Source organism: Sinohyriopsis cumingii, chromosome 11, assembly GCF_028554795.1.
Source record: "Sinohyriopsis cumingii isolate HCF-2022 chromosome 11, ASM2855479v2, whole genome shotgun sequence".
Classification (NCBI taxonomy): Eukaryota; Metazoa; Mollusca; class Bivalvia; order Unionida; family Unionidae; genus Sinohyriopsis; species Sinohyriopsis cumingii.
This window is the reverse complement of record NC_142971.1, coordinates 8780774-8801235: the sequence shown is the minus strand read 5'-3', so window position 1 is coordinate 8801235 and position 20462 is coordinate 8780774. Positions and strand designations below refer to the sequence as shown.

Genomic DNA, 20462 nt, shown 5'->3' with positions numbered 1-20462 from the left:
GTGACCAATGATAGCAAGAGAAGCTAGCAAAACGAGTACTCAGTCAATGAATGGCTTTGCTTCAGATACAATTCATTATAGGGAAGTGAGTTCCAAAGTCTGTAGTGAACTTAAAATTCCCAAATTGGCACTTGTTCAAGGATAAACAGAAATTTAACTATTACTTGTAATAAAATCATGGCAACGATACTTTACTATTAGAACAATAATTAAAAAACCGATTTTCAACACTTATAGTTTTTGTTTCACGAAAGTTTTTATATAAAAAAAGGAAAGTGTTTTGTTGAGAATCAACAATAAAACTAGAACATACTCACATGCAAAAAAGGAGGGACATAATGCAAAATGTTTTACAAGGTACAAATGATGTGTGCTTAAACCTCTTCAAGTAATATTTTTAAAGGTTGTTCAAAGGATGGTTATGTAGAAATGTAAAGTACAGTTATACATTAGGAGATGGAAGAGTTACATCCCTTTACCAGAGATTTTGGCCCTGTCTCCAGTTTGTAAGTGCAGTAGTGTTTAGTCACTTGTAATACTGGCTAAGGTTAGCATATTGGTTTATGCATGGATGCAGTTCGGAGAAAGAAAACTGTAACTTTTGTGAATCTAGAAGAAGTCGAGTAACCTGCATGGTTACACAACTGCTGAACAACCTAATAAGGTATCCTGATGTTCTGCTAGTCTAGATCCCACCAGGTAAAGCTTAGCCCTTTGGGATGAAAGCTCTTTGTGGTAAAGTCTAAAAATGTAATCTATCGATAACTGACAGCTTGAATGATGTCAGGTAGCAGTTCCAGAGCTGCCAACCATTCAGGCTCACATTTAGTGAAAAGGGGGATAAAAATTAGTGAATTTAACAAATAATTACTGAAAAATACCTTGACTGGCAAGTCATATATATTCAATAAACTGACCTATACATTCAGCGATTCCACCCAATTTCTACCTTGGATGAGCTATCACATAACTAAGCAAATATCAGAATCAGAGACCAAACATGTTCTGTAGTACTATACAGACTCCATAATTCCAAGTCCAAAAATAGCTTTGTTCGAACTCAAAACTTCAAAATTTCAACTGTTGCTGGCTAGGCATATGTTTTGTTGAGCATTTTCACCCACCTCAATTTGTTTATGCAGGTGACCCTTCATGATCACTGATGAAAGTTCATCCAAGAAGAGAGATGCAGCTTCAGGTGTCTTGCTGCTGCTGGTCTTTACCAACTGAAGGAGGCTGACAACCTGCCTGTATTGGTCCTCACGCATAGAGCTTCCCTCAGCTCTGCAAATAAGAGCATCAAAAATTAAAATGTGTACAATACTGGTCTTCATTAAGGAAGCTCCCATGTCTATTGAATACAGCATCAAAATTATACAAAGATCTGCCCTCACACTGGGAGTTTCGGGAGTCTCCCTTATCTCTTTAAGTAAGTACAACAGCAATTTAACTTTACTAATCCTAAATTATTGCTGGACGGAACATTTATATTTATCTAGGAAACAGACATGAAAATCAGTGTGTCTGTGTGATTTGGATTTTTTTACGTAGCTTTAAAAAAATTCAGTCATATCGCTATGATGTCTGCAGTGTCATAGTTTATAGTGACGTCTAGCATTGGGGCATCATGCCTCATACATGTAGCATCATGTCCCACCCAGTCACATCATCCTGACACCAGGATAACCTCTTAATGCTGAGGAACATTTTTATAAGTCTTTGGTATGACTCGGCCGGGTGTTTGAACCCATGACCTCCAACATCTGAGGTGAAAAATCAGTGTTACAAGTCTACACATTCTGTCTACATCAAAAACACCTTTTGTAAATTCTTGTACTGGTTCTCATGCATTAAAGTTGGTTTTCTGTTTACCAACTCCAACAGGACATTGTGAACAGTTTATCATATACCTAAGATTTAATGTGCACAATGATGTTGGCTGTCAGTAACTTATCTGACAAAAACAAAATGTGGTCCTTAATATGGCAATGTCAAGTTGAAATACATACGTCCAAAACGTTCAAAAGTGTGATCTGAGGCTGATGCAGCGACAGCAAACATTATGTTCAACTAAAGTACATTTAGATCTTAATTACATCCTGTACACATAGTTCCAAATTATAAAGAGCTCAAGGGCTTCTTACTATCTCTCAACCTGACATAATCCTTGACTTAACACAGCGAAAGCAATCATCTCTCCCATTATGAGACATATTCAAATCAACACAAGATGGCTGCTAAATGTAACCGTAGCCCTTCTGACTTTTTCCCTAAGAATTCTGAATATTCCATTTTATTCTTCTATGCTGACTATTTAGACTTTTTTAAGAGGCTTACTGTCCCTCTCGTTTTGAACATGTATCATTTGTTGGAAGCCATTTTTAGAAAATTCTATAAGCAACAGCTTGATCATGCAGATGATCGGCATGAAAAAATATGTACAGTTTCAATCATCTAAAGGTACTCCTGTAGAGTTAGTCTGGTTCCCTGACCAACTGTTGATTCTAATATGAAAACCCAAGTCTGAATCAAACACACTTTTATCAATATTTGAACCATATAAGGGCTTTTTCTGACTGGATAAAACCTATTATTTCTTCTGACTTTTTCCATGATTTCCTGGTAACATTGGAACCCTGTTACAGATGAGTGTATACGGTATTTTCTTATTCAGATAAAACGCCGATCTTACTCAAAGTTACTTACCCACATTGTGCTATGTTTTTCATAACCAGTATTCCACCAATGATTCCCATTCTCTTGTATCTGAAAATACCAGGTAATACATTAAGAAGTTACCATCCATCCTTGCTTATAACTCCATCTGCATTTTCAAAATGTTAAACCTAGCAGAGTCCACCAAAAATCTTTACACAAATGTTAAATCAATAAATGCAAAGGTCCCTCATCATCAATCAGTAGTTAGGGTCCACTACATATACACAATAAAGTGATAACAGCGTTAATACTTAACTTTTTTTGTACTTTCTGACATAATGTAACGTGGGCAAGTTAACCAAATTACATAGTAAGTATAACATAAAAAAATAGTGACAAGTATATGAGTAAAATTGATACACTTCTTGGGTAAAGTCTAAATTAATTAATCTGCATTGCAGACTTTTTATCTAACGAATTCATTATTTTTAGGTTTGTTAGCCAACATCAATACGTCTTTGATTTCACTAAGCAGAAATGATAAACTTTAACAAACTGCATGTACTCTTTCAATATCAGATGCCAATACAAAAGCCCAAAATTTCATTGGATAGTAAGGCAGTATCTTGTATACAATTTTGTAAGCAGTATGTCTAACAAATCTGTGCAATTTTGTAAGCAGTATGTTTAACAAATCTGTGCAATTTTTTGTAAGCAGTATGTCTAACAAATCTGTGCAATTTTGTAAGCAGTATGTCTAACAAATCTGTGCAATTTTGTAAGCAGTATGTCTAAAAAGCTGTGTAATTTTGTAAGCAGTATGTCTAACAAATCTGTGCAATTTTCTTTGATTGAGAATAATACCTTAAATACTTGCTCTGATAAAAAGTTTGGCATTTATACCAAACACCACATAAAAAGAGAATACCTGCCCAATATATTTGTAATATGAAGCCACTTTTAATTTATAATTTTTGGCATTTCTTCCAAACATCAAGTCAAAAGAGAATACCTGCCCTATATATTGGTAATATGAAGCCAATTTTGATTTATAATTCCTAAAATGACATTTTTCATCCTTCCATATGTAGCTCCTTTGTGGAGAAGCACAACATTTGCCTTCTCCAATTGAATTTTTAATCTATTTCAACAGAATAAGATTCAAGTCAATTCAGTAAGCACTGCATCTCAAGTGATGTTTCAGCAAATGTAACTACATCATCAGCACATGGCAAAAGAGACAGTTTTAATATACAATTTATATCTGTATCATAACTGACAGTGCACTTTCAACGTCATATTAAAAAATAAGTTAAAAACTAATGGTGGCAGAATGCAACCCTGATGTACACCACGAGGACAACTGACGACATCTGTCTGTTCATTTGTGGTTCTAACATAAGTCTTTATATTCATAATATTACTCTAAGTATATTTAACATTTTACAAACATTTTCAGTTTATGAAGTTTATGCTGTATGGTTCTCTGTTTATTCTATCAAATACCTTCTCAAACTCTATGACTACACAATTAACTGCCATTGCATTTTCCAAGATATTTCAATACACGTGTTTGCAAAACAAATATAGTACAATATGTTCTTTTCTGAAACCCACTTCTTCAGTAAGAATTAAATTGTTTTTGTCCTGATCATTCCGTAATCTTTTTATCAATGTGAAGACCTTACTTAGTATGGATAGCAGACTAATCCCTCGATAACTATCTGGGCTATCTTTGTCATTTTTTTTATGCAAAGGTATCATATTTGCTGTACACCAATCCTTAGGAAAGTAAGAGGCTTGTAACATTACATTAAAAGGACAAGTGCAAGAAACATTTGGCTGCTTTTACAAATTCAGAAACTAAACCATTAATACCTGCCACTTCCCAGACCTCAAGCAATGAATAGTTACTCTTGCTTCATCTTCTTCATTTTATTATCTAGTGTTTATCTTCACTGTGTCATTTGTCTGAAGTGCATCTACAAGCTAAATTTTTTATTTATTTTTTCTAGTCGATTTTCCTATGAGAAGCAATAATTTTATAAATACAATACTGTTTGAGGTATTTTCCCATGTAATCTCAAAATCAAACAATTCTAAAACTTCTGATAAGGCTGAGGAGTAAAAACATCAGTCACTGTAACTTTGTGCTCCATGTCAACAGCATGGTGACCATTGCTTGTGTCTATAGTGCAGATCACATGGGTCATGTATGCGCATTTACTCATTTTAATGAAATATAAATTGTTCTTTTAAAATTTAACACTAATTTTCTTTTAACCAAAGTCTTTTCAATCCTGATTATTGAATTCTCTGCAACTTTACTGTCACCAAGAAACTTCCAGGCAAACATTATCTATCGCCATGGACTTTTACAATTGTGGCCATGTACTAAACTTGGGTCAAGATAAGAGTGTGTTGAGTGGAATTATGACAAGATAGGGTAGTAGGAAATTTGTTATCAGTATGTGTAGCTTTCATGGTGACATCACAGCACACGACATTAAATCCAGACGTACTGGATCACACCTTTAGGTTCATTTCATCCAAAAATGTCTACACACTTTAACATTGAATTTGCCATATGCACCTCTCAGGGCATCTAAATAATGACCTTCCGAATGAATATGGATGTATATCGATTCAAATTAAGTGAATACTTGACACTTAAAGGTATGTAGAATCAAATTCTAAACAAATGATATCCATTACTGAAATAGTCGGTGTTGAATGCCTACATGACCCATGTGACTTGTACTATAACCATGACTGAATTGATGATTGTGCATTTAACTCCTGGTTGCCTGAATTTCTGTTGCATAATGTCCTGGGAAGATTAGCATCAGGTTGCACCCTATTATCACCATTCCCATGTTGCCACTTCCACACCCTCTCTGACTCAGCCCAGGTTTCATCCCTATTAACAACACACCACAAAAACACTACTTGTTAGATACATGAGGTAGGGGTGAAAAGATTCATTGATATAGCAATGCTTTTGCTGAAATGATACACATATCGATACAAGAGACAGAGAATCGAGACAAAATAATACTTACCATATGCATGTTATTTTAGTCTTCAGCAGTCATGAATATTAATTATTAACTGCCTTGTTATTCTGTAAAATTATAATCCATCTGAAACAGCATTTCCAGTTGCAAGCACTCATGTTTATTAGTAAAAAAAAAGAAAAAGATTTTTTTAAGAATACCCACTTGCCATCTACAAGTTAACACAAAGTGACATTGTTCATAATCTGCCCTCCCCCTATTTCATGCTAATTATCTTAACCCATTAGTATGTTCAGCATACACTATACATTCCAAACGCTTTCCACATGTTTAATGAAGTACTTTACTCATCATTTAATAACCACTTTCATGTGAAGTTTCTACTTTGAATTGTATCTAGACTCCTTTGGTCAATTTGAAAGATATGCTACTTGTGTGTTGAACTTTGAATTATGTTACATTGAATTCTAATTTCTTGTTATTGCTTGTTCAGCTCCAGGATAAACAATAACTACCAATCAGAAATCATTGTAGCTTATTTTCTGCATGACAAACAGGAAGTATTGGCAGAGCAACTGAGAGACTTTGCAGGAAAGTCATTTTCCCAATACTTAACCAGAGATGCTGTCAGGGCGTGCCATTGCAAATTTGTATGAATTTGTGCACTTGGGGAACAGTGAAACACAAAGCCTCCCGCAAATTCATTGAGAGTCCCACATATGAAAATGTGCTCAACAAATTATACAATTTTTATTTAACCATTCTTGTTGAGCCATGTTTTTCAGATTGCAACTGTTCCACACCTGGGTTCTTCAAGCACTGTGACATGAATGGTTGTTAAACTAAATTTTATTAGAACAATGTGCACTGGAATAAAATTTATGGCACATTTTGAACCATTCATGAAGAAAGTCTCACCAATCTGTTTTTAAAATATGGGCTACCTAGAAAACCCAAAATGTCTGATTCCTGGCATGGATCATTACAATTTCATTTGGCAAATGCTTGATGATGATAGTGATGATGACAATAATTTTTAGTCATGAAGTATATCCGATTATTGGAGCTGGGAAAGTGTTAATGGAGATACCAGTGAGTGATTTTGAACCGAAAATGGTGTTAAATACGAGTCAGATGTACATGCTGGATGAATAAAAAAACAGAACGGCATGACTCTTTCCGTAATAGTTTGAAATGAAATGTACAAAGTTTAATACTGAGCCTAATCAAAATACAGATAATTTAAAAGTATTTTTTTAATTAATGAAATTTGCCCTGCAGATTATATGTGCCAATACCATATACATGTATCCATATCTGGGTTAAGATAAATAAAATAAAATAAGGGTTAAAAATGCAATTAAAAAGTAAAGATATTTATTTTAATACCTCTGTCTGCACAGGTATTGATGGACTAAATACCCTTATACAGCATCATGGAACAGATAAAAAAAAATTTGCTACAGTAGTCAGTAAACTACTGATTTAACAAAGAAAGTTTATGTCAGTGAAAAATCCTATTTTGGAGCAGATGTATCCAAAAGATATTATCTGTGAGCTCTGGAAAATTGTAAATAACAGCCACAAACATCATTTTCCCAACATATCCAAGCTGACAAAGCTAGCTATGTATATACCCCTTCAGAAAGAAGCAAAGAACAATACTGATGCAAGGAAAAGGAGCAGAGTATGCTGAGAATTAGTTAACAGGTTAATGCTTATACAACTAGAGGTGACATCTGTCAAAGATGTTGATTTCAGTAGAGGTATAAGAAAGTCGAGCAGGAAGAAAGAGAGACAAATAATAAAGTTTAGATAAATACTGACCTATGACCATTTCTTCCTCCCTCCTTTTTTCTTTGATAAAGAGGGAGGTCTCCCTTAAGATAAATCCTGTTATCATATCTCCTTAGGTTGTACATGGGAAACAAATTTGGACTTTCTCTTTTTTATGCAAAGATATTAAACCAGTGAATGAAGGTACTGATGGAATAAATGAAATTAGCATGGAACGAGTGATGGGGCATATTTCAAACTGCTCTAGTTTATCACCTTGTTAAAAGAAAATTGTAGAATAGGACTGGGTGTAGTCAATAGTTTTCCTTCTTCACTAATAAATACAAGTACCTGTGGTTGCAGCAGTCTTTTGCATCTGCAGGAAATAAAATGTGATAGATTTTGTTGGTATTCAACCATATTCCCATGACCAGATTTGTTCTATATGAGATTTTCTTTACACGAGGAAATTGCATTATTTCTTCTGTTTTGAAGATAACATCGTAATGTCTTCCAAGTGTAACTCTAACTGAGAAACAAAATTGGTAATAATATGTTTTCAAATCATTTGTGTTGTACATAACAAAGGGAGTTAAATGGATCCACCATTAAATAGCCTAAAACATTGGATAAAACTCACTGCAACCAACAAGTAGTCTGTTTGAATGTACTGTTGATATCTTCTCATCAGTGAGAATTGCATATAAATATGTTAACTATATGTATATCAGTAGTCTGCATACAGGAAATACAACCAAGAATGTCTGCATGAAAGGGCACCACCTACGTTCCAAAGATGGAAAGACCATCAAGTTCATATGTGTATCGATATGTATCATATCACTGGCTGGGTATCATGAATTGTATCGATACATGGCAGAAGTTTATCGTTTCTCCCCTACTCCTGGGCTTAGCACTCTGATGCTTTCTAAGAACTTGAATGGTTGGGTAAAACAACCAACCCTTAACCTCCATAACACCAGGCATATACCCATGCTGAACAAGAACTCAAAGACTGAACCAAGTATAGTTCATGCTCCTGGGATGTGTGTGTGTCTGTGTGTTGAACTGCACCAACATGAGACAACATTATATGAAAGGAATACAGATATAACACTAAGTTTCATAAAGTATTCTTTCAACCCATATTGTCATGTATTCAATTCATTCGGGGGTACTGCATTATATCCAGAATAATGTTACAACTGAGGGAGAACACCATATTTGGGCTAGTTATCCATGCAGCATTCAAATAGGATCACATAAAATAATTACATCATAATTTATAATGATATACATTAAAACCTTGTTGTAACTGCAATCACGAACATATAACTGGCCAAATTTTAAACACGGGGGGGGGGGGGGAATAAAATCACAACATTTTACATTAACAAAATAAACCCAGCATAATGAAAATATATACTTACTTGGTATTATTATTTGACAGTTGCTTTCTTATCACGATGTAGAGATCATCCTTTAACAGAAGGACAAATAGATTAAAATTAACTCCATAATTGTCAGTGTTCTCAAAAAATGACTATTCACTTTCTTGATCTTGTTGATTACCTTCTGTGAAAAGATCATATTCAGCAGGCTATGAACTTTATTTACAATTTGTAGTTGCAAAAGCTGAATAAAATATAACTCATTGATGCACACAAAGTAGATACTAAAGGACATGGAACTAATAATGGCAAATTCAAATACTTTTATTATGGTAACAGGTACAAATACATAAAAACAGCTAACAAACCAGAACCGTGTTGATGAAACATAGATGCCACACCACAATGACTGAAATGACCTAGACTCAAAACTTAACACAGGCAGATGGACAAATAGACAAGGGTAACAATATATGCCTAAACTGTCATGATGTGGCATAAATATACTTTTGTTGCAAGCTTTCACTTCTCATACTCTTTCTTCTATTCATTCTTTCAGGTGGCATAAGAGTTATTCTACATCAGTGTTCATTTCAAGTTTCACCAGTGCCTCTGCCCCCTATAATTTATTATCTTTGGTGCCAGAAAGGTGCCTCTGTGGAACCCATAGAGTGCAAACAAAAAGCCCCACCAACACCAACACATGGATGATTTTAGACTAACTTATTGAATCAAGTGTACTTTTTGCCAATTTCGTTGCATGGGTGACACATTATATTGATTTTTATTAGGTTTGGCATAACTCAGAACACATGGCTATTGATAACAGAAAATAGAATTAAAAAAACATGAGAACTTATTTTTAAAAAGCTGCCACATTTAATTTCAGCTTACAGGAAATGAAACTGCAGAATCATATGTCCAAAATAAAATTGTACAGATGGCTGATGAATCAAGCAGAAGTTAAATGCTCTGTAAGGAAGGGTCATTGGCAAGGAAATCTGACTAGGAAACATATTCCTGAATAAATAACATATCTGTGACCCGGTTTTACCCAAATAACCTGTGTTTACTCTGCTATGAAGACCTGATTGTTGTCATTTTTAGAATTAACACTGCCACAGACGTTTTAGCCCACTCTAGTGCCGAAGCAAAACTGGTCTGAGCTTTGTATCATTGCTATGTAATACCTGCCATGCATATTAAGTAAATAGAAATCACAATGATCCACTCAAGCAAGTAGTCTCTGTCTCTCTCTCTTTGCACAAATGATAACAAAACTGATGTATGTGTGTGCTGGTGAAGAGAAGCAAATGTAAAAAAATTGACATATTACCTGTATGAGACCACCTTCCTGTGGGTTCTTGAATGCCAAGGCACTCAGCATCTGATACAGTTTTCTGATCTGTGACACTGACAAGTTGTCAATGTAGTCCAATACGCCCTGTTAAATACATCAACACAGCAAAGAGTACTATCATTTTATTCTTTGGGTTTTTAACATACAAGCTTTCAGCAGTACTACATATGATTTTCGAATGGTAAATGCACAGAAAAAAGTCAACTGAAAAATCTGATGTCTCTTGAATAAAGTCCAGGAAAAGGTATGCTATATCTTATTCTCTTATTAGCTACATGCAAATATCTGAAAATTTCCTAACATAATCAATCTACAGGCTTTCAAAAAGAAAAACAATAATTATAGACCAAAACAATTGTTGCAACTGTTTTCTCTAGCTTTCAGGAAATATACTACATATGACAGCAAATCTGACTAATGATAATGTCAGCCAAGATGAAGAACCAAACAATTTTACATTATACCCTATTAAATCTCTTCTTCATTACATATCTACCAATTCAATTGTTTTCAAATCTTAAAGTCATTAATATCTTACCTTTACCAATATTGCAAAAGGTGCCATTTTGGGCAGGTCAGTCCCGACAAGGTCTACAAGAATCTCAAGAGATGCATCTACCTCACCCTCAAATCCACAGCCAATATGTGCCACCAAGTTTCCTACTATCTCCTGCAATGTTAATATCACACATTTACTTTTTCCAAGATGTATTTATCACCTGCAGTACAAATTCTTGACTTTTTTTAAAATGACAGCTTACTGATAATAAGTACCAATGAATTTCAAAGCAAACTTAGAATTACAATGCAAACAGTAAACATATATGCCTGTCTGCCATATTGTATTTTGAGATGAACTGGATGCTGCACTTTGCTACAACTTTTGTAAGTGGATCTATCTGGACTGGTTACTTTTAATATCTAACAAAAATGAAATGAAAACAGGGAGCAGGAATTTTCAATGTGATAATTTTCTTTCCTCACAGTATTTTAACAACACTGAATTTGAAATCCTACCCTAATAATGTGGTACAACTCACCTGTTGATGGTATGCATCTAATGTTTTGAAGGTAAGCTTGTACAGAACACATGCAAAATGTAGGATGGCCGGCTCTGGTGACCTCAGCAGTACTTCTGCTATAGACAACAGAGAGGTGAAATAGTCCTGCAACACCTGAAAAACATACCAGTATAATTGTGATGCTAGAAAACAGTAACGCTTTTGCTTGCATTATACACTTCCTTAATTGTGAACCAAAAGTAACCTAAATTAGGAAAAGGATTTTTGATACCATACAAGAGAATTATATTTTAAAATTTAATCTTGTTAAGGAAGTAACTTATAAAGGCTATGGCTACATATTTCAGACCTGGTTTACCACTGAATAAGAGTCATGAACAAAGAATGTTTCTATATCTGTAAGGAAACAATATACATCTAAGATCTTGACAGAAATCCAACCTTGTTTACTACTGATACGAAAATCAGCTTGTTTTTAAATGTTAATTTATTTGAACATAGAACCAATGATGGTTTGATAAAACAAATTTGCATGGTCAGAACCAGAAAAAAGTTAAAGGATCTATCTATGAATAGTCAAAGACCCTATTTTGCATGATTGTTACATACATGGGCATTTTCTGTTAAACTAGCTAAGATTAAGTTGGGAAAGAACATCTACCTGGACATGAACTATATATACATTGGCCTAAACTTAATTAATACTGACCCATCTTAATTAATACTGACCCAACTTAATTAATACTGACCCAACTTAATTAATACTGACCCATTCTAAGCACAATGGACTTACGTGAGAATGGTGTCTGTAGATTGCCTTCAGTAGAGCTTCAGTAAAGCAGCCTGATCGAATTTTGTTCCTGAACAAACTTTCTACTGCCTTCTTTCTGGGTGTGGCATGGAGAATCAGAAGGACAAAAATATCAATTATCCTATGATCTCCTGGCTGCTTCACCGATTCCAGGACCTGAAAAATCAAATTGGTAGACAAATAACGGCAAACTCTAAATCAATACAAAAGGTAGGTGAAATGTCAATAGTATGCTTAAAACCAACAAAGGCAAATCTTGATGAGCAATATGGCACACATGCAATGTCATCCAAGTGAAATGAGGATGGTATTCTGTATGTTGACTGTGACTAAGGAGTCAGACTGGGATCATGTTCTTTACAATTCTGGCCCTCCAATACCAACTGGAGGATGGAATAATTACCTTGAATTGGGGACTGCGAGTCCCAGAAAAGGAAAGCAATGCAATTGTAACAGATAATGTATTAATGCTAATAAACTATTTTATCAACAACAGCAAATAACACATGCCCCCACCCCTAAACTAGTAGGGAAATCCATAGCAAATCATAGCAAACCATTTTTATACTTCTTTGGTATGACTCAGCGTTTAAACCCGCAACCTCCCACATCCAAGGCGGATGTTCTAACCACTAGGCCACTGGAACCGTTGTGTTCTGTTGGGGGGGGGGGCATTATGTTCACTATCTTTAAAGAGATTTAAGTTCTAAGTATGCTGAAGACATTAAATGTGTCAAAGCCTACATTTAAGTTCTAAGTATGTTGAAGACATTAAATGTGTCAAAGCCTACATTTAAGTTCTAAGTATGTTGAAGACATTAAATGTGTCAAAGCCTACATTTAAGTTCTAAGTATGTTGAAGACATTAAATGTGTCAAAGCCTACATTTAAGTTCTAAGTATATTGAAGACATTAAATGTGTCAAAGCCTACATTTAAGTTCTAAGTATGTTGAAGACATTAAATGTGTCAAAACCTACCTTTAAGTTCTAAGTATATTGAAGACATTAAATTTGTCAAAACCTACATTTAATTTCATTCTTTTTTAAAGAGATGGGGTTGCGGTAGATGAGAGAGAATGCACTATTGGGAGAAAAATTAATTCTCTCTCATACATATATACATAACAATATGTGCCAACTGAATCAATTTCTCAATACAAATGAAATCAGCGGTATGCTTCACAGACATGATATAAGGTTGTCAGCATCACAAAAGATTAAATATTAGCAAATCTCAATTACAATACAGATACTGGGAAATTTCACCACCCAAATAAAACTATATCTACATGCACACACTTAAACATGTAACTACATGGCTAGCTAAAGGGAGAGAATTTGGAAAGATGGAATCTAATCATACACTTAGAAATAGACATCATGTCCTTCTGGCCAAAAGAATTATATTATTATAGAATATTTTCTTTAATTGTTTACTGCATATTGGTTAGGAGGCTGAACTGCCTAATTTTCACTGGATTTATCTAATTATTCAATAATTTGGCATCCCTTTTGAGTTTACTTTTTGTGCAATAATAATTTTCTTCATAGTGGAAAACTGGTTGTTAGATACTGGGTATACTTTATTTCAGCATGCAGGGGATGAAATAGTTGGTTGCCATGGCAATTAAATTCAGTCTAGAATATGTACAAATCATGACAAAATTACATATTTTTCAGAATTCATTTACATAAAGTTAACTACTTTCTTAATAAATCAGCCATTATGATTGAGAACAGCAAGATTTTCCAATTATTTAGCTTAGATTATCCAAGTTCCACCATATATATGTATAGCAGGAGTTTTGTTTGCAATGAGGTATTAAGATTGAACGCTTAAAGTCAATAATGTTTTGGCTGAATATTGTGTGCTTATATTAGTTATTGTTATGTATCAATGAAAGCTGTTAGCAATGCCCCCACCCCACCCCAGACAAATTTTGAATCAACCAGGATACAGCACACCCTCACTTAAGCTACAATGTTTATGAACCTCATGTCCTACAAGTAAGGAGTATGCTGCACTTCATGGACGAGTTCAATCATACCTTAATCCACGTATCTGCCACATTTTTTTGGAATCGAATGGCCGAGCGGATGGCATCTAATATCAAAGCCTCAGTCCCATGATTGGCTTCTCTGTCTGTAGAATTCTGCCTGAAGTTAAACAGCAAAATACACTGCTGGTCAAAAGTGGATAGGAAAGTCTACATCATTTAGTCCAAGAACATTATTTCAAATGGTTAATGCATGGATAAGAATTAATCTATAAGCTTGATTTTATCAGTATGCACTAATGAACATCCTGACTGTAGACTGAAACTGTAAATTTGTAGTAAGTGCTCTTTCTCCATCTGATTAGTAATGTAAATGAAGCAAGAAGCTTCACAGCAAAGAACTGACAGACAGCCAGAATCACACAATAATTCAATTAGTTAAAAATGATGTTACTGGTGGAAACAATATCTGAACTAAAATGCAAATTCTGCAATAAAAAAACTTTTGAAAGAGTTTCACAGATGAGGCTCCATCGAAAACAAGAAATATACAAAAGAACAAAAATACTGTTTAAAAGGTGTGATCATTTGCTTCCTCATCTTGTTCATCATAATTTGGACAAATGCACAGGATTGAAATTAAATTTTAAGATTTTTGAGGTTTATTGAAGGTTTTTCCCCCAAGGTTTGAGGTTCGAGACACGAAACATTTACAAGATTATCTCTATGGTGAACATAACATTTATTAAAATTTCGATAAAGTATGTTTTTGATTTTGTTTCTAAATAAAACGAAAATAAGTGAAAATTAATAAATCATTAAAAAGCAAATAACTGCAATTGCTAAGAAATTCCCACTAAAATGTCCTCCTACATATTTCCCAGCAGATTTAAACATTTACTTAATGTCATATTTAGGCCTGCAGTTGTATACAGTTAATACACAATACACTGTATACAATATCCTGTCCAAGGACCAATACATTCATGTTATATGGATTCTTAAGCTCATGAAGCTTCTCATCCAGCTTCAATAGCCTTGATATCCTCTTCTTTATCCCTTGCACACTTTCTTTTTGCATTGTGCATAAAAAACATCACTCATTTTCCTACCATTGAGCATATACCAGTTTTTAAAGCCAACTTAGTTGGAAACAAGTTTTACTATTGCTACCAGCTATGCTTATACGTTTACAGTATTTTGAATAATACATTTTTATGGAGTATATTACCTTTTCTGGATTTACCAAGGTCTCATTATTACATACTTATGTTTTCCCCCACATAAATCCTAAAATATTATGCAAGAAGCTGATGAAACATTCACATCTAAAAATAGCATGTACTCAGTAGTCAAAATTTGTGACATCTTGACAACAGTTTTCAAATCAACGGGGAATTCGCAATCATGTCAAAAGATAAAACACTTTTTAATGTACCATAAACTGCACAGATGTTGCGATATTCCATACTTCTTTAAGGTAGTGACAATACGTATCCCCCATGCTTTTCCAAAATTCTTGGATAATTTGAAGGTAAATTGTCCCCAACTGTAAACCTGAATTCACCTCACTTTTCTATTTACTCCAAAATAAAAACATAATCCAGGTGAATAAGACAATGTAAATATATATTACTGTCCACTGCTTCAATTGCATGCATTCTTGCACCTGAAAACTGAGTAGTAAATTAAAAGTCAAGATAATAATCAATAAGATTCATCTAGAATATGAAGAGATTTGTCCATGTTTATAAGTCTATAGGTTGTTGCTAATAATCACCAAAGGTGCAGGCCAGAAGTCTGTACCCCTTCAGCTGGTGATCAGACCTATTAAAATTACGTAACTGGTAATGAAATAGTTACAAAATTGTTATATATGATGTGCAGATTATGTTTTGATTTAAAGTGATTCACAGTAAAGAAACAACTTTTATGTTATGTTTATCCTTGTTCACTAAAATCATGTTAATAATGAAATGAAAGCATACAAATTCTGTGCTGTGATAATATAAAATGAATGAAAGAAAATATTTCTGCCTAAAAGGATGAAAAAGCACATCTAAATGAGCATTTAATGTCTGCATAACTATTTACATTTCTGAACAATAAATATACATGTATTATAACAAAAAAAGTAACAGTTCTTCAATGATATTGTATCTTTTCTCTCAGTGACTCCTGAATTGCCAGAATTCATAGTTAGATAATACATAAAACAAATATCTTCCAAAAAATGTCCCAATTTCATGCAAAACAACAATGTGCACTTATAAAATAGAAATGTATCATATGCTTGCTTTTAAGTCCAACTGCACAGACACAGATCTGCCCTTGCATAAATGTGCCAGCAGATCTGGGTTTCTGCAGTGTGTTAAAAGTAATTAGTAGAATAAATACTGATTCTGATCTGTCTGAGAATTATGCAAATGGCAGATCAATGTCTATGTGTTTGCAGTCAGACTTGACTTACAGGCAGGTATGCATGTTTTTAAGAAAAAGGATATATATCTCTTGAATCATGTGCAAACACCTTCAATGGTTGTTGAACAAAATTGAAATCAATGCAATACCTGTTGCCGGGTTTCTTCATTGATTGAGATGCTGAAACACTGAAGTCAAGATTGGCTCTAAGTTCTCTGATCACCTGTTCAGACATAAACAAACTGTTAAATATAGCTAATGCACATGGTATTTACCATACATTTGTTGGAAATAAGCATACATGTATGATATGAAAATCACCTGAACTTTTTTCAAAAAATGACAGGAATTCATCTGCAAAAAAATTGATAATACAGTGGTCACCCATTTACAATACTCATCTAAAGAGAGCATCTGCGGGCTCTGTGATGTAGAATAGTTTATATGTTGTATATAAAATGTATCCCGTTGGAATCGGGGTGTAAAATAAGACCAATATGCCCTTCTGCAAAATGTAAAAGGTGATTAGTGGAGGCAGACACTACAGCAACTCAGTGGTGTGCCAGAATCAAACCCGAAAGGACGTGAGCTTGAATCCCACCTTCAGATCAGCCAGTACAGACATCTGTGTGTGTCCATGGACAAAGTACTTTAATCCAACTGCCTCAACACTAAATAACCTTCTTGTGTTGCTGTGTAGCAAAACACAAAACCAAACACTCTCATTTGGTCCATTTTTTTATCATACACCAAACCTATTTTTACCTCTACCACCACCACCACACCCATCGTACTACGATACCTTTGTATCACAAAGGAGGGGCCTCATAACAGTGGGACCAATGTATCTATATACAAGTTTCATACTGCTCAGAAGACATTATTTTCAAATACATTTCAAGATTTTTCCTTTTAAAGATATAAATTTCCTGATCAAAGTTGCCAAATGCCAAACTGTGTTGCTATCTAGATATATTATTGCTTGGAAAAGCTTGTCTGTTTTTCTGAAGAATGGTATTCAGTCACGGTTCTCACAATCCATAATATTTCTGCTTTTGAAACATAATTTGCTGCACAATTATCAATAATACAGTGCAGTGGCATGGGCACTGACAACCTTTCACACAAGATTGAGGTTAAAGTTCCAGAAGCCTCACTGTTCACTATAGTCCCATAATATGAATGCAACATGACAGCAGATGAGCTTGTGTGTTTCTCACTTTTCATATGAGAATTGAGATATGCTGGAAGTATTCAATATCGTCACATGCCTCAGAAATCACCTTCTTTCTGTCTCCCTTCAATGCTTTCACCCAACTGCTATAAAGCAATCCCCATTCCCATTTGCTACTGAATACACAGCTCATGGTACATCAAGTGTGAGCTAAGTCAGCCATTTGCTCTGTCGGCCCGATTACAGAGCCATCTTTACAAAGGGGCACAACTCATTCCAACACATACCAGTGTAATATTCTAATGTACCAACTTAATTTATCATATCATGCTCATTTTACAAAACAGTTTAACAGTCTCATCATATTATAGGAGGTCTGAAAAAATTCAAGTATTTTGTTTCTCCAGATATTCTTGCACTTTTCAAAAGTAAAATCCACTTCTTTAAAATTCAAACTTTTCAAGGCAACACTTTGTATTAAAGGCCTTTTCAAGGTTGTGAGACCTGATATAATTATCTGCATATATTTTGCATAACAAAGAATCTGAGGATACAATAAAAGACCTGCCAACCCTGACAAAAATGTCTCAGTTTATTTTTTTTTGTAAGTTTGACCAATTTCGGTAAGGTGTAACAAAATATCATATACTGCTACTGTGAAGCTGCAAAATGTATTTAAAAGTTCAGTAAGTGAAACCTGCAGCGACGGTAAACATTATGATCGACAGAAAAGTTTGTAAAGTACACATAGACCTTATTTACCACTAGTAGTTGCACAAACATCAGTACCAAACCATATGCAGCTCAATGGCTTGTTGTTATCTCTCAACTTGACATAATTCTTGGGAAAAAAGTATATTTTACACATGATGACAGCAATCATATCTCCTGCCACAAGACATACTCAAACTGTCATGTGATGTTCAATAGGCATAATTGTGTCCCTTCCTATTTTATTCACAAGAATATGAATATTCCTTTTTATTCCTCTCTGCTGATTATTACCACTTTTTAAGAAGCTTATTTTCCTTTTGTCTTCACTATGCATTGCTTGATGGAAGCCATTTAAAAAAAAATACTATAATCAATAGTTTGATCATTCAAACACTTTGCATGAAAAAATATGTGCAGTTTCAAGTGTCTGTGGTAGTGCTGTAAAGTTAGTCTGGTTCCCTGTATAATTCCACTAAATTAATTTAAAAAAACCAGGTGAACTAAATATCTGGGTTTTTTGGCGACAATCATTTTTTCATAGTTTTTGCTTTTATTTTGTAAGTCCGTATTTTAAGGGTCATTTTCATAAGGCTTATGGCAAAATCGTAAGGGTTGACAGGTCTGCAATAATGAAGATGTGGTAGTAGATGAAAGAAATGTTACCTCAAAAGCATCTTGAGCATTAACTGACTGGAGCAAAAACTTGACAACAACAGGCAGGTCTTCCATCTCTACAGAGGCAAGGGACTGGATCACTGACTCACGAACCTGAATCAAGAAAATTTCAATTTATAGGTTTGATTATAAGTAATATTAAGCACTTATTCATGTGGTGTATAATTTCCTTGCAAGCTAAGGCATCCTATGCTACATTACACTAGGCCTAGTAATTTCATTATCAGTAAAACCATAAATATCTGTTTCCAAGAACAATTAACTTCCATCCCAATGGTGAAATATAATCACATAATGTACACTACATTGTTTTAAAAATGGTACAAGGTGTGCTATGTAAAATTACCATATTTACCATATATGCTGGGACACAGTATTTGTTGGGACATCAGAAATTTATTTTAAAGCAATTTTTTGTGCACCAAATGTTCTGGGCCACATGGGCTATTTCACAGGTAAAAGATGCAACTCTGTACATCCACAGTCCTGAGTTCATAAACTAGGTCACATAATATGTAATAATAATAATAAAAATAATGAGGACTTTGTATAGCACCTAATCTTGAGAAGCTCTAAGCACTTTACAACATTAGACAACACCTATAAGATAAAAAAACATATAATGATAGGATTACAAAAACAAACACCATGAAATTAGAAAACATTAAAAAACATGCTGAGAATATTTAAGGTAGGAAACATTGTTAGGTCTTTAAGTTTGTTCTTGCAGTCGATATAAGTGAGTTTTGAGAGCCCTCTTGAATGTGATCACTGCGTCTTTGTGTCTAAGTTCAGTGGGCAATTCATTCCACGTTGCTGGGCCCTGGCATGCAAAAGAACGCTGTCCATATGACTTTGTTTTCATAGTGGGAATAATGAGTATACAATTGTCAGAAGAGGAGCGTAAGTATCTTGCTGGTGTGTACACATGGGTTTGGTCAGAAAGGTATGTTGGACTAGAGTCCGACAGTGAAACGTAGTACAGAGAACAAATTTTGTGTTTGATTCTGGATCGAATGGATAGCCAGTGTAGTGACCAGAGCAGTGGGCAGGTGTGCTCTGATCGTGGTACTCTAAGTATGATCCGAGCAGCTGTGTTTTGAACTTTTTGAAGTTTCTGGAGCAGATATTGAGATGAACCAGACAGAATTGAGTTACAGTAGTCCAGTCTTGAAAGAACTAATGAACACACAAGTGTTTTAGTGGCATCAACTGAAAGACATTTGCGAATTGAGCTGATGTGTCTCAGCTCAAGATGTGCAGCCTTGCACATATTCATGACATTTTGGTGCAATGTGAGAGTACTGACCAGAGTAACACCTAGGTTTCATACTGTTTGTGTGAATTTAATGTTGGTGTTGCTGATATTTATTGTTTGAGGTAAAGGATGTGAATGAGAAAGTCTTTGTGTTGTGATCAGAATGGCCTCAGTTTTATCATCATTT

The 20462-nt window shown here is 34.5% G+C and overlaps 1 protein-coding gene across 1 annotated transcript in view; it reads right to left on the bottom strand.

The window, feature by feature from the left end:
• LOC149787586 (Fanconi anemia group D2 protein-like) overlaps window positions 1-20462 on the bottom strand; it is a 172877-nt gene that overhangs the window by 105272 nt on the left and 47143 nt on the right. The window contains exons 12-21 of the mRNA XM_089973764.1: window positions 19006-19110; window positions 16604-16677; window positions 14085-14193; window positions 12018-12191; window positions 11243-11377; window positions 10741-10872; window positions 10179-10286; window positions 8882-8931; window positions 2707-2766; window positions 1125-1284 (exon numbers count right to left, since the gene is read on the bottom strand). Of these exons, the coding sequence (XP_089829890.1) occupies window positions 1125-1284; window positions 2707-2766; window positions 8882-8931; window positions 10179-10286; window positions 10741-10872; window positions 11243-11377; window positions 12018-12191; window positions 14085-14193; window positions 16604-16677; window positions 19006-19110 (1107 nt within the window). The remainder of the gene's footprint in view (window positions 1-1124; window positions 1285-2706; window positions 2767-8881; window positions 8932-10178; window positions 10287-10740; window positions 10873-11242; window positions 11378-12017; window positions 12192-14084; window positions 14194-16603; window positions 16678-19005; window positions 19111-20462) is intronic.